General features: G+C 36.9%; 2 protein-coding genes across 4 annotated transcripts; one reads left to right on the top strand and one right to left on the bottom strand.

Moving 5' to 3' along the window:
• The first annotated feature begins 1,042 nt into the window (after positions 1-1,042).
• On the top strand, positions 1,043-6,368 carry LOC116031795 (integrator complex subunit 9 homolog). Of its 3 annotated transcripts, XM_031274104.1 has the most exons (13): positions 1,045-1,332; positions 2,318-2,369; positions 2,469-2,537; positions 2,621-2,807; positions 2,899-3,113; positions 3,472-3,798; positions 3,977-4,187; positions 4,542-4,634; positions 4,734-4,825; positions 5,013-5,130; positions 5,207-5,292; positions 5,413-5,464; positions 5,572-6,368. In XM_031274104.1, the coding sequence occupies exons 4-13, from the start codon at positions 2,754-2,756 to the stop codon at positions 6,076-6,078; spliced, it is 1,755 nt and encodes a 584-aa protein (XP_031129964.1). In that variant the 5' UTR covers positions 1,045-1,332; positions 2,318-2,369; positions 2,469-2,537; positions 2,621-2,753; the 3' UTR covers positions 6,079-6,368. The 3 variants fall into 3 exon arrangements, with proteins under 3 accessions (XP_031129963.1, XP_031129962.1, XP_031129964.1); XM_031274103.1 differs by having other exon boundaries at positions 1,043-1,332; positions 2,469-2,807; positions 5,644-6,368; XM_031274102.1 differs by having other exon boundaries at positions 1,044-1,332; positions 2,469-2,807.
• Positions 6,369-6,568: 200 nt separating this feature from the next.
• On the bottom strand, positions 6,569-7,912 carry LOC116033252 (protein UNUSUAL FLORAL ORGANS-like). The gene has a single exon (XM_031276007.1). The coding sequence runs from the start codon at positions 7,910-7,912 to the stop codon at positions 6,569-6,571; it is 1,344 nt and encodes a 447-aa protein (XP_031131867.1).
• Positions 7,913-11,621: the final 3,709 nt, after the last annotated feature.

Genomic DNA, 11,621 nt, shown 5'->3' with positions numbered 1-11,621 from the left:
TAAGGTTTTAAGGAGAGTGGCAACACGACTCGTGCTTCCAACCACCCGAGATCGTCCGGATTTCATCCTCAACCGTAGTTCAGGTTTTCAACCTTTTTGTAGGTTGTGATATTTCCTGTAATATTATCCTTCGTGGATAATTTTTTGTTTGTATTTCCGTTATTTCCTTGTATTTTCGAGATCAACCTTGTAACATGTTACTCATACGTTGGCTAGCTAGAGAGGTACGTTCTATGTTAGGCTGTATAGAGTGGATTAATGCTCAGCCCTCTTTTCTTGATCATGTGTTGAGTTTGCATTCTTATGAATTATATTAGCTTTAGTTTTGTTTTTTTTTTAATAAAAAAAAAACTCATATTTATGTAAAAATGGTAAGCCCTTGAAAATATTTTGGAAAACTTCAAACTTCAAAGCCAATAAAATGATCCTAAAAATAAAACACTCTAAAATCCCCTTCCAGCCACATATATGGTCCTTTAGAGTGTTTATAACAGCATTTCTAATGAAAGAGAAAAAGGGAGAAAGGGAGAGAATATTTCAAAAAAAAAAAAAAGGATTAGAGGGGAGAAAGAAGGGGGAGGAAGATATTCTCCCCAGGGCGCTCACTACTCTCGTGTGACATGTGGCACTCACGAAGAGATGATTCAATCACAACGTTCCAACCACTCACAAAATTTCAACCACTCTAATTCAAATTTTCATTAAGGTAAAATGCTTTTAATTACAACATTTAAAATGCTTTTTTTTTTTAAACGAAACATTTAAAATGTTTATTTAGAACTATTATGTCATTAATATTTTATATACTTTTTATATTTACTTTATTATTTTAATTTCAATCTCTCAATAAATATTATTTTCTAAATAAAAACTTCTTTCCACAATAATAGTTACTTTTTTTTTAACAATACTAGTTACTTTAACCTCACCGTTATGCTCCCATAATTTCACAGTTTTTTTTCCTCCAAAAAATCTACAACTCCTGAAAAAACAGTTAGATTTTAAATCACCTTTCTGAATTTTATATTATAATTTTTTTTCAATAGAAAAACGACCAAATTAGTCGTGAAACTTTTAGCCAAAGTGCAATCAAGCTCCCCAACAAAAACAGATATATTGAGCTTCGTTCCTCCATAGCCGCAGGATCAGGCAGCTTTTTTCTTTTCCCGCCAGAACTAGTTCGAATTCTCGGCCTTACGCCCTGGAACCGGTACCAATCCCACAGGATCTTCGCAAAGACTGAATCTCCAGAAAGAGTGTATCTGTTGCAGCTTGGAATCAGAATCAAAGACTTTCAGGCTAGTTCCGGCAGGAAATTTGCTGGCTTTCACGGTAAGAACCAAGTATTTCGCTCATGATCAGTGCATTTTAATCCAAATCCTTTTTCTGCATTCTTTCCTCGCCCCGAATTTTCTGGCTAACTGAAAAGTCCATATTGCCTATAAGGTGCTTGATGTATTGCTTAAGTATATATAACTATGCTTTTATTTAGCCACACATTAATTTGACATAGAAGTATACAGTTTTCACTAAAATAAATGCCAGTTAAGGGAAAAAGTATGTCATGAAACATTGCGAAGTATAATGGACTTCACAATAGCATCACCACCAAAAATGTGTTTGTGATGAAAATAAATGTCATAAAAAATATTGTCACTACTTTACCAACATTTTTACAGCATATATAGCTATATGCAAACAGCTCAGCTCTAACCAATAAACCATGGTTTGGAAATTGGGATAAGTTTACTCGTATTTTTTGGTTTTGGTTATCTATTATAGAGATTGGTGAAAATTTTCAGGTAGCAGTATACAACTTTGCAGGAATTTGATCAGTTCAGTTGAACAAGTATAGAATTCCAGAGTTTACTTCTCATTGAAATTTCATATTGTCTTGTTTGTAATTATTTTCTAAAAACTTTAAATTCCAGAGTTTACTTCTCATTGAAATTTCATATTGTCTTTTTTTTTTTTTTTTTTAAATTATTTTCTAAAAACTTTAACAGGACAGAAAAATTCCTCCATCATTAGAATTAGTCTAAAAAGTAGCCTGTAAAAAAGTTGAGTCTTGATTATCCATAGTGTAAAGTTTGTGGAGGAATTTTATAGTGTATATGTAACATTTCATGGAGGAATTTTGACAATTTTGTTGTAGAATTCTCTCCCTAGAAGTTTGTGGAGAAAATGTGGAGTTCTCTGGTCAAAGTTCATGGCCCCTTTCTACAAATGAGAGTCTACATTTATACAAGTACATCGTTTCAGAATTTACTTCTCACTATAATTGCCTTATTTATTTACTTATTTTATTTTTATACAGGTTTAGGAGAACTTTAGCTCTGACTTGCTTATCCTTAAGCCCTATGAAGCTTGTAAGTCTCTCCCCTCTCAAAAACTTGTTTCATTGTTCATTCCTGCTGGGCGTAGAATTACTCTTATTCTGTTCATTTATGGATTCAACTTGTGTGCAGACATGTTTAAGCAAGGGTCAGGGTTATCATTTCCCACCATGCCACATTCTCAATATTTGCGGTTTCCAGGTGTTATTTGATTGCCCTTTGGACCTTTCAGCTCTTTCAGTCTTTTCTCCACTGCCAACTGATCCACCTTCCTTGCTTGATAGACAAATTGTACCACAGACTGGAAAATGTCTTGATGCCACTAGTTTAATACATTCAGAACCATGGTATAAAACTGTTGAAAGGTTGAACCTTTTCAATACATCTTTCATAGATGTTGTGTTGATCACAAGTCCAATGGGCCTGCTAGGGTTACCATATCTTACTCGTGACAAAGACTTTTCCGCGAAGGTAATTAAAATTGAACTTGTCACTTAGTTAACATTTCAGTTTTCCCTATGGTCCGGCTTATTGAAAATAGTGTGATGTGTTATGTTATCAGATATATGCAACAGAAGCTGCTGCTAGACTTGGTCAGCTAATAATGGAGGACCTTGTCGCTATCCATATGGAGTTGAGGCAATTCTATGGAGCCCAAGAGTCTGCTTTCCCAGAATGGGTGAATTGGGAAAAACTTGAGTTGCTTCCCTTGGAACTGAAGGAGATTGTTTTGGGCAAACATGGGATAGATCTTGGTGGGTGGATGCCATTGTACAGGTAATAGTATGATATTTGCCTAACAGCAAAATTCTATTTATTCTTCACCTCTTTTCCACAGTGACATGAATTTTTCTTACTCTTTATAATTTGATTGGAATTTGTTGTACATATTTGATATATATATATTTTTTCACTTTTTGGTTATTTTCATCCAAGTTTTTCATGTGCGTTCTCCTATGCCCAAATATTCTAGTTTCTATGTCTAATTACAGTATTTATTATTATTATTTTCACTTTTTCCCTCACAATTTTTTTTAAAGAAAAGAATTGGGTGACCCGTGACCCCGTACCCATTAGCCGAACTGCTGGTATTTATGCTTGAGGAGTTGAGGATCTAAAACCTAAATCTTTTCAGTGCAGCAGAAGTCAAGAGTTGCATACAGAAGGTTCAGTCTCTTAAATATGCCGAAGAAACCTTCTATAGTGGCACCTTAAGCTTAAAAGCATTAAGTTCTGGTTTAGAGATTGGTGCTTGTAATTGGACCATTGTCAGTCCAAAAGGAAGCATCACATATCTTTCAGGATCTGTCTTTGCATCAGCAACTGCAATGAGTTTTGATTATTTTTCTCTTCAAAAAAGTGATATATTGTTATACTCTGGCTATGCACCTTCGGATGTTGACAATGTGGATGGTGACAACAGTAGATGTACGCCCCCTTGTAATGATTTCTCCAATTCAAGGTACCTCCTGCGGGCTACGGGATGTTTATGTGTATGTCAGACACACATACACACAGCCTGATTCATGCAGATGTATAGCATTTTTATGATTTGTGCTGTAATTACTGTTTCTCCCTCCACTCCAATATTCACTGGAGGGATAACTAAAATTTCCTTAAATTTGGACAAACTTGTGCAGTGGCAGTGATTTTTCTTTGGAAGTGACAGCCAAATACTTGCTTGATTCTAGTGAGTACACAGAAGAGATGGAGAAAATAGATTTTCTATGTTCATGTGTTTTGGACTCTGTTAATGCTGGAGGATCAGTCCTTATTCCCATTGGACGACCGGGTATTATGTTGCAGCTACTGGAGAATGTAGGACTTCTCTTAGAATCTTCAAATTTGAAGGTATGTTTCTAACAGAGGCATTTATTCATAAATGCCAACAGTTTTTTAGATGGATACTGATGTCTAGCATATCAGAAGGGTCAGAAAGTAGGCTGCTTACTGTAATTTACTTTTTCACTGCAATGCTGCCCTGGGCCTTTTTAAATGTTTTCTATTAAATGGAGATGTGAAACTGAAGAATTAGCCTTTTGCTATAAATTTTACTAAGATTAGGCCATTGAATTGCACTCCTTTGAGAGAATATTGGCTCAGTCTTGTAGTATTATTTCTTAGCCTAATACTAAATTCAAATTTCAGATCTTGTTTCCTTTAAATCTAATGATTTTGAATTTGATACTTTTCATTCTTCTTTAGGTTCCCATATTTTTCATTTCTTCTGTAGCTAAAGAGTTATTGGCCTTTTCAAATGTCATACCAGAATGGTTGTGCAAGCAAAAACAAGACAGGGTATGCTATTTAAGTGCTTATCTGATTAAAATTGTCTTAATGTCCCTTTTCTAGGGAATAATACTTGAGGCTAACTTTCCACTTATATGGGTCCTGTAGTTATATGCCGGGGAATCTCTATTTTCCCATGTTGAGCTGTTGAATGGCAAAAGGCTCCAGCTGTTTCCCGCAATTCATTCTCCAGAGTTATTGTAAGATAAATTCTTCCTGTGTAGTGGACAACTTGTAATTATATGCATTAGCTTGAATGTATTTTGGGGAAATGTTACTGTATTGGAGTATGTGATTAGGACCTGTGACTCATATGTTTCAGTAAAACTTCTATTGTTTCACCATCTATCAGCATTATTAACTTTATGACTAATGTTCTGTGCATAGAACAAGTTGGCAGGAACCTTGTATAATATTTTGTCCGCATTGGAGTCTGCGATTAGGACCTGTTGTTCATTTGCTTCGCCGCTGGTGTGCAGATCCAAACTCATTGCTTGTTATGGAGGTGCTTTCCTGTCTGCAGTTTACTCCATAATTAATAAACTCATAATATGCTGATTATTACATTTGAACATTTCCAGGAAGGAGCTGATGCCAATTTGTCTTTTTTGCCTTTCAAGCCAATGGCAATGAAGGTCCTGCAGTGCACATTTCTTTCTGGAATAAAGTAAGGTATCTCTCTCTTGTGAATATCTACCTGTGATTTGAGTACATACTGTGTATCGAGCTCTAAGCTCTTTCATTTGGCACCTTCTAACTGGTGTTCTATATTTATACCTTTTTGTAGTCTAAAGAAAGCTCCATATTTACTGAAAGCCCTGCAACCAAAGCACGTTCTGGTAATCTTGTGAACATGATTTCGTTTGTTATACATCAAAAGTGCACTGCTAGATACTAATGACTATTATCTCATGATTTCTCTAATAATTTTTGTTGCTTTATTCAGCTTCCTGAAACTTTGAGATCACATTTTAGCCATTTGAACCACACATATTCATTTAGCTATTTCTCTGAAAAGGAGGCTCTGGTTATACCCAAGCTGAAGCAGGGTTCAGATCTACATCTTGGTGTCGACCTGGTTTCGCGGTTACTCCATTGCACAAAGCCCATGCAAGAAGACAAGGAAATCGCAAGATTAAAGGGAGAGTTGGTCATAGATAGGGGGAAGTATCAGTTGGTCATTGGAAATGATCAAATAATATCGACGAAAACTAGGCCAGTGGTCTATTGGGGCAAGACCAACCCAGACTTGCTTGTGGCCGCATTACAGAAGATGGGAATCAAAGCAACCATAGAACAAGCAGGACCGGAGAGTGCTTCCACAATACATGTCTCGGAGCCTAATGAAGCGTTGATTGAAGTTACAGCAGAAAGAACTGTGATCTTCACCGCTGATGAGAATTTTGCCTCACGGATATCTGAGTCTGTTTGTAGCATTTTAGATGGCATTTGAGGGATCGGAGTTGTTTTCATCGCACATCTGCCCTATATTCAAGATTAGACACATTCACCCAGAACCACAACTGCATCTCAGTTGGTTGACCAATTCAAAATAAGGTTAATTACCTATTCTGCTAGCAATCACAGTGCCCGAGTTCAAACTTTACCAAGAAGAGTGGTATGAATTTGTCTCGTACCAAAACTTGTTACTCAGGGTTGAAAACTATTTAGAATTTAGGAATACACTATGATGTGAGAGAATATTTATATTTAAATTTAATATTTATATTTAAATTGAAATTAGATTCAGGGTTTTCACTATTATATTTGATAATTATAGTTGCAAGGATAGCCAGAAATTACACCCCTAAAGGCTAAAACTCATACCCCAACCTACTAACATAAGAAAACCAATTACTTAATAATATTATGACACGTAGTCATCAAAAATGAAAAGGATCCATGCAGTACAGTGATTTGCTTAAATTACCAAAGCACTAGCACTAGCCAGTGAAAGACTGAAAGGGAAGTGTGAACTGATCAAGAAGTGCAGTTACAGGCGCAGCTAGTCTAGGCTCATATGCAAACCCATGCAACTCATTTCCACACCCAGCGCCGCCTTGATCTCCATATCCGCCGCCGCCAAAGGTCGAATCTTGATGAACGAAAGGGCAAGGAGGGACCCACACCCACCTCTTTCTACCGAAATCAAACAGGAGAGCCTTGTCGGAATTCTTGATCATAATCACCACGAACTCCCCGTGCCCTACGCAGTTGAATCCCTGCGCGTTCTCAATTTCCGCGAACTGCGCGTACAGCTGTTGCGGCATCCTCTCGATCTCCGCCCACGTTGTCCCGCAATCCTGTAGGCCCCACAGGCGCAGGCTTCGGGGGACGTTCAGGTTGCTCTTCTCCACGGCGGCCACCATGATCAGCCGCCCGCCGCTCTCCACCAAGTTTGGGGAGCGGAGGAATCGTCGCATCGGGGCTTGGATTTTGCACCAGGTGTTCGACGAAATGTCGTAGGAGAGGACGCTGAAAGGGCTGTAATTCATGCAGTAAAATCTCCCCTCTGAGTACACCATCTCCCCCGATTCGAAGCTGCAGAGCCTCGGGAGAGAGGAGGTTGTGCCCCATATGGAGTAGAACCCATTCGCGTCGATGTGGAAGCTCTCTGTGGTTAGATTCTTGACGGCGTAAGGGGATATCAAGTCGTCACCGGCCACTGCCAAATCTATAGAGGAGTCTGTAATGTTTAGTCCAATGGAAGGGTAGAGCCTAGGCCTTAGAGTTGGGGGAATTGGGATTAAAGACCCAACAAGGGGATTGGATAAAAGGATGTTCTTTGAGCCAGCCTCCTCAGAAACCCAACCAATCAGGCCACCGGAGGAAGTGGCCGGAGAAAACCCCGGTGGGATTAAAGGGAATGAAAGGCGGTACCATGTAAGCGTGTGGGGATCAAACAGGTACCCTTCATACACTGCTCTATTATCATATCCACTGCTACTAGTACTGTTGTTGCTCCTATAAATGTAGCTTTTCAAGCTCTTATGCTTGAAGAATATGAACCAGTGGCAATGTGGGGATACCTGGAGATACAATTCAAGAAAGGTGGTGGAGAAGAGAAGGCTATACCATCTCTTGCAGACTGATCTAGCCCGGAAAAAAGCCGGTGGGGGAAGGAAGGCAATGATCCTATCTATCAGCCTCTGAGGGAGCCTACTCCAAATTCTACTATCCATCCATGGGGTGGACATGGGGTTTGTGGTCCCACACATGTTCATTACTGTAGTGGTGGGAAAGCCATATGGAAAGGGCATCCCAATTGTGGAATGAAAAGCTTCCATTTTGGTGCTGTTTTGGAAAGTTAAGAATTAAGCACAAAGGTTTCTACTTTGGAGGCAGAAGAGAGGGCAAGAAAGAAGTGGCAAAAGGGAAAGTTAAGGTTTGCTAGCTTTTAACAAAGATAACTGCAGATAGATAGATCTCACTAAAATAATGGAGGTTTCCCAATTTCAGTGCATAAAAAAACATTCAAGAGAGGGGCTATTATATTGTTAAGGAAATGGAGGCAAGAGGGATAGTTTCACCAAAGAGGAAGAAACCAGAAAAGAGTAGGCTGGCAGAAAGGTGTGTTCTTTTTGCTTCACTTGTCTTCTTTTACTCTTTGGTTGCTTCTTTTGAAGAGAGGACCAATGCTTATATAGGAAGAAAATCATTTTATTTTCTTGCTTTCTTTATGCATTATTCTCTATTTTTTCTGAAGTAAAAACTGTACAAGTCTTCCCTGCCCTCTTGATTGATCCATCTATCATTTCAGTGTTTTCTTGTCAAACACCAGACTTAAGGACATCAACAGATAGACGCACAACACACTCATGTACATACTTAAACATAAAACAACACTATAGTTCTTAGTATGACCAATATAATCTTGTAAGCTAAGTATATATATAGACAGACATCTTGAAGCTTATTTGTTCTATGATGTTTTTTGATGTCTTCTTTCATTGTTTTTAAATACTAAAACCCTCTTTTCCAATTGCATTTTAAATAGGTTGGTTCTAGTTAGTTTGCTCCGATCCTTAGGTTGCTGTGAATTGAAGGTATCAATACAATAATTATTGTTCTTTAACTTTGATCAGAGTCGCACTTTCAGTGTTAGCTTATTAGCATGGGGAATACGCAAATTTTATTTTTTATCATGGATCTGCAAAAGCTGAGGGACTGGAAAGGTAAAAAGAGAATGGATTCATGTAATCATTAGTGTTTTGTGGTTAAAATATTTTGTTTATATATTAATTAAATTATCTAAAAACATGGTTACAAAACCCTAATAATTATTAAAAACTTTTTTTCTTTTCAGCTTAAGGCTGTCATAACTCATAAATTGTTTGTTTGTTTGTTTGTTTGTTTTTGTTTGTTTGTTTTTTTTTTTTTTTGTTTTTGTTTTTAAGAAGAAAATCTAATCACTCACCTTACATTAATGCTAACAGAAAAGTAATATACTAGAGAGCTTTATCACCTTAATGAGAAAGTAAGTAATTTTCTTAATTGTTCAAACTCCACATGCATATAACCCTCTCTTCCACCTGATAACAAAAAAAATCTTACTATTGAGGTTGCTTAGCTTAGCTCTTATTTAAACCTTCTAACTTACTATTTTCAACTATCGAGTAATGATATTAATTCTCTTCCCAGCAGGACTCTCTTGGGTGTTGTTTAGTTTAGTTTGGTTATGTTATGCTAGGGAATTGAAGCAAATCTGAGTGAGAAAAGCAGGCCAGGAGCATAAGAAGAGATGGAGGGCCCCAAAGACAGAGAAAGTGCAATGTGTTGTTCGATCATGTCAATCTCTTTATTATGATTATTATTGCAGTGAGCTGAGGTGAGGGTTTCCACCCCCCACATAAATGGAAAAAGTTGTGCTCACCACTTTTAGAATTTGTGTTTTCCTTCAAGAAATCTCCTTTTAATGACAAAGCATTACTGCTCAGATTTGGAAATTGTGTATTCCTTCAAGAAACCCCTCTCCAATCCTCTCCATCTACCCTCTCCAACTTGCATTCTATTCTCAAATCTCACTTAAACTTGCTTTTCATTTTCAGACACTACATAATGATGATCATGATGAAGGGCTTAGAGTTGAAAGATATGTTGTGATCCAACTTATTGGTTTGTCTTTAGTTTAAGTATATTTAATTGAGTCATGAGGAGTTGATTGGATCGTACTATACATTTATCATGTATTCAAATTGAAAATTATTATTACAACGTGATGAGATCTACCGCATAATTAAGTGAGAGATAATTTTATCTTGACAATAATTGAATTCAGAACTCTTATTACTTCATAATATAACCCATTGTCTGTGCTAATTACATCATAATATGATTAGAATATTAACTCTTAACAAGATACGAATTAACTTTTTTCACACCACAGCCAACAATTCAGTTTTTGCTTATACATGAATCTTCTTAAGCCACTAGTCCTACTATCTTAGACGGGAATTTTGGACTCAAATGTGCAATGAACTCCTTGGATTAGGTATCACGACTAGTAATATAATATCCTAATTCCTAACTACGGACTAGTAATATCCTATCAATATGTATTAAAGAGAAGTACATCATCCCCATTTCATCTAAGTATCAAGAATGAGAAGATTTCTCATTTCATCTCGTGATTCCTCCAGCAACCGAGTACCCAGCACTCATTTTTCAATTTCATATGATATGTGTTTTTTTAAACAATATGATATGAGTTTTTATTTGTATATATGTATTTGATTTTCTATGGGTAGGAGAGTTAGGGTTTAGTAGCTAGCTAGCTGAGTTAGTATTGAATATAGTTTGACTTTCAGTGCAGGGTTGGTGTTGATAAATGCAGATAGATGATTGATGGACATCCTTCAATTCAGTGCACATCACAGATGACTTTTGATGATGATGATGATATATATTTCTTCTTCTTCTTCTTCAAACCATTCAATTCAAGGGTATGATTTAATGACGGGGTGACAGAGGCATCCTAATATTTTTTAACAGAAACAGATTCATGGGAGTTTCTTCATAGGATATTAGGATGTTTTGCTGACAATCAGATCATCCATCTTCTTCAATTCATGTCATTGCCACGTGAGGTGCAGTACGCGGGCGCCTATGTTTCCGTAGCATGGTCAACCCTCTTCTCATCATCTGTGCACAATCCCTATTCCCTATCATGTCGAACACTTACCACGTTTCCAGCGTCAAGTATTTTACACACACACACACACATATATAGATGGGTTGATTAAAAAAAAATGCGGTGTCAATTTGGTCCTTTTATGTCTAGGTCAAATTTAAGGCTCGTGGTTTTGTGTTTAAGATGCATGGCTTTGAGCTTAAGGTGCGTTAGTTGTTGAAATAGGTGCGTGATTTTTTTCGTAAGGTGTGTGGTTTGTGTGCTTAAGGTGCGTCAGTTGTTGAAACTTACTATGCGTGGATTTTCTTCTTTAGGTGCACAATTTTCTTTCTTAAGGTGCACGATTTGTGTGTTTCAGGTGCGTCAGTTGTGAATCTTAAGGTGCATGATTTTCCTTCTTATGGTGCTTTGTTTGTGTACTTAAGGTGCACAAATTTAATGCTTAAGGTTAGGTGTGCATTTCTACACTTAAGGTGTGTCTTTTGTGTGTTTACCGCACTACCGCACGAGAACTTGTCTTCGCACGGGAACCCTTCCCTATATATATATATATATATATACAGGGCCGTTCCATTAAAAACAAGGGCCCTGTCTATAATTTAATTTGGACCTTCACTATTTTTGTTTCAAGAAATATAATAGAGTAAAACGAAATAAAAAAGATAATACTAAAGAGATAAGAACATAGGGAAAGAGAGATTTTTTTAACATTTAGATTTCACTATAATATACAAATAGATATCTATTTATAAGAGTAAGAAACATAATCCAAAAAGACATATGAAATATAAAGATAGAAGTCTAGAAGATCTAGAAAATCTATATAACTAATGTAATTGAGTCCATATAGACTTCAAGTTATTTTA

This window comes from Ipomoea triloba, chromosome 10, assembly GCF_003576645.1.
Source record: "Ipomoea triloba cultivar NCNSP0323 chromosome 10, ASM357664v1".
In the NCBI taxonomy this organism is placed as follows: domain Eukaryota; kingdom Viridiplantae; phylum Streptophyta; class Magnoliopsida; order Solanales; family Convolvulaceae; genus Ipomoea; species Ipomoea triloba.
This window is presented reverse-complemented; position numbering and strand designations above follow the sequence as displayed.

What these genes read in the sequence shown, in the direction of transcription:
- LOC116033252 (XM_031276007.1), bottom strand. Translation starts at nt 7,912, where the DNA reads ATGGAAGCTTTTCATTCCACAATTGGGATGCCCTTTCCATATGGCTTT.
- LOC116031795 (XM_031274102.1), top strand. An exon ending in GCAAGCAAAAACAAGACAGG is followed by an intron (nt 4,635 to 4,733) that starts GTATGCTATTTA and finishes TGGGTCCTGTAG; the next exon opens with TTATATGCCGGGGAATCTCT. An exon ending in ACATTTCTTTCTGGAATAAA is followed by an intron (nt 5,293 to 5,412) that starts GTAAGGTATCTC and finishes ACCTTTTTGTAG; the next exon opens with TCTAAAGAAAGCTCCATATT.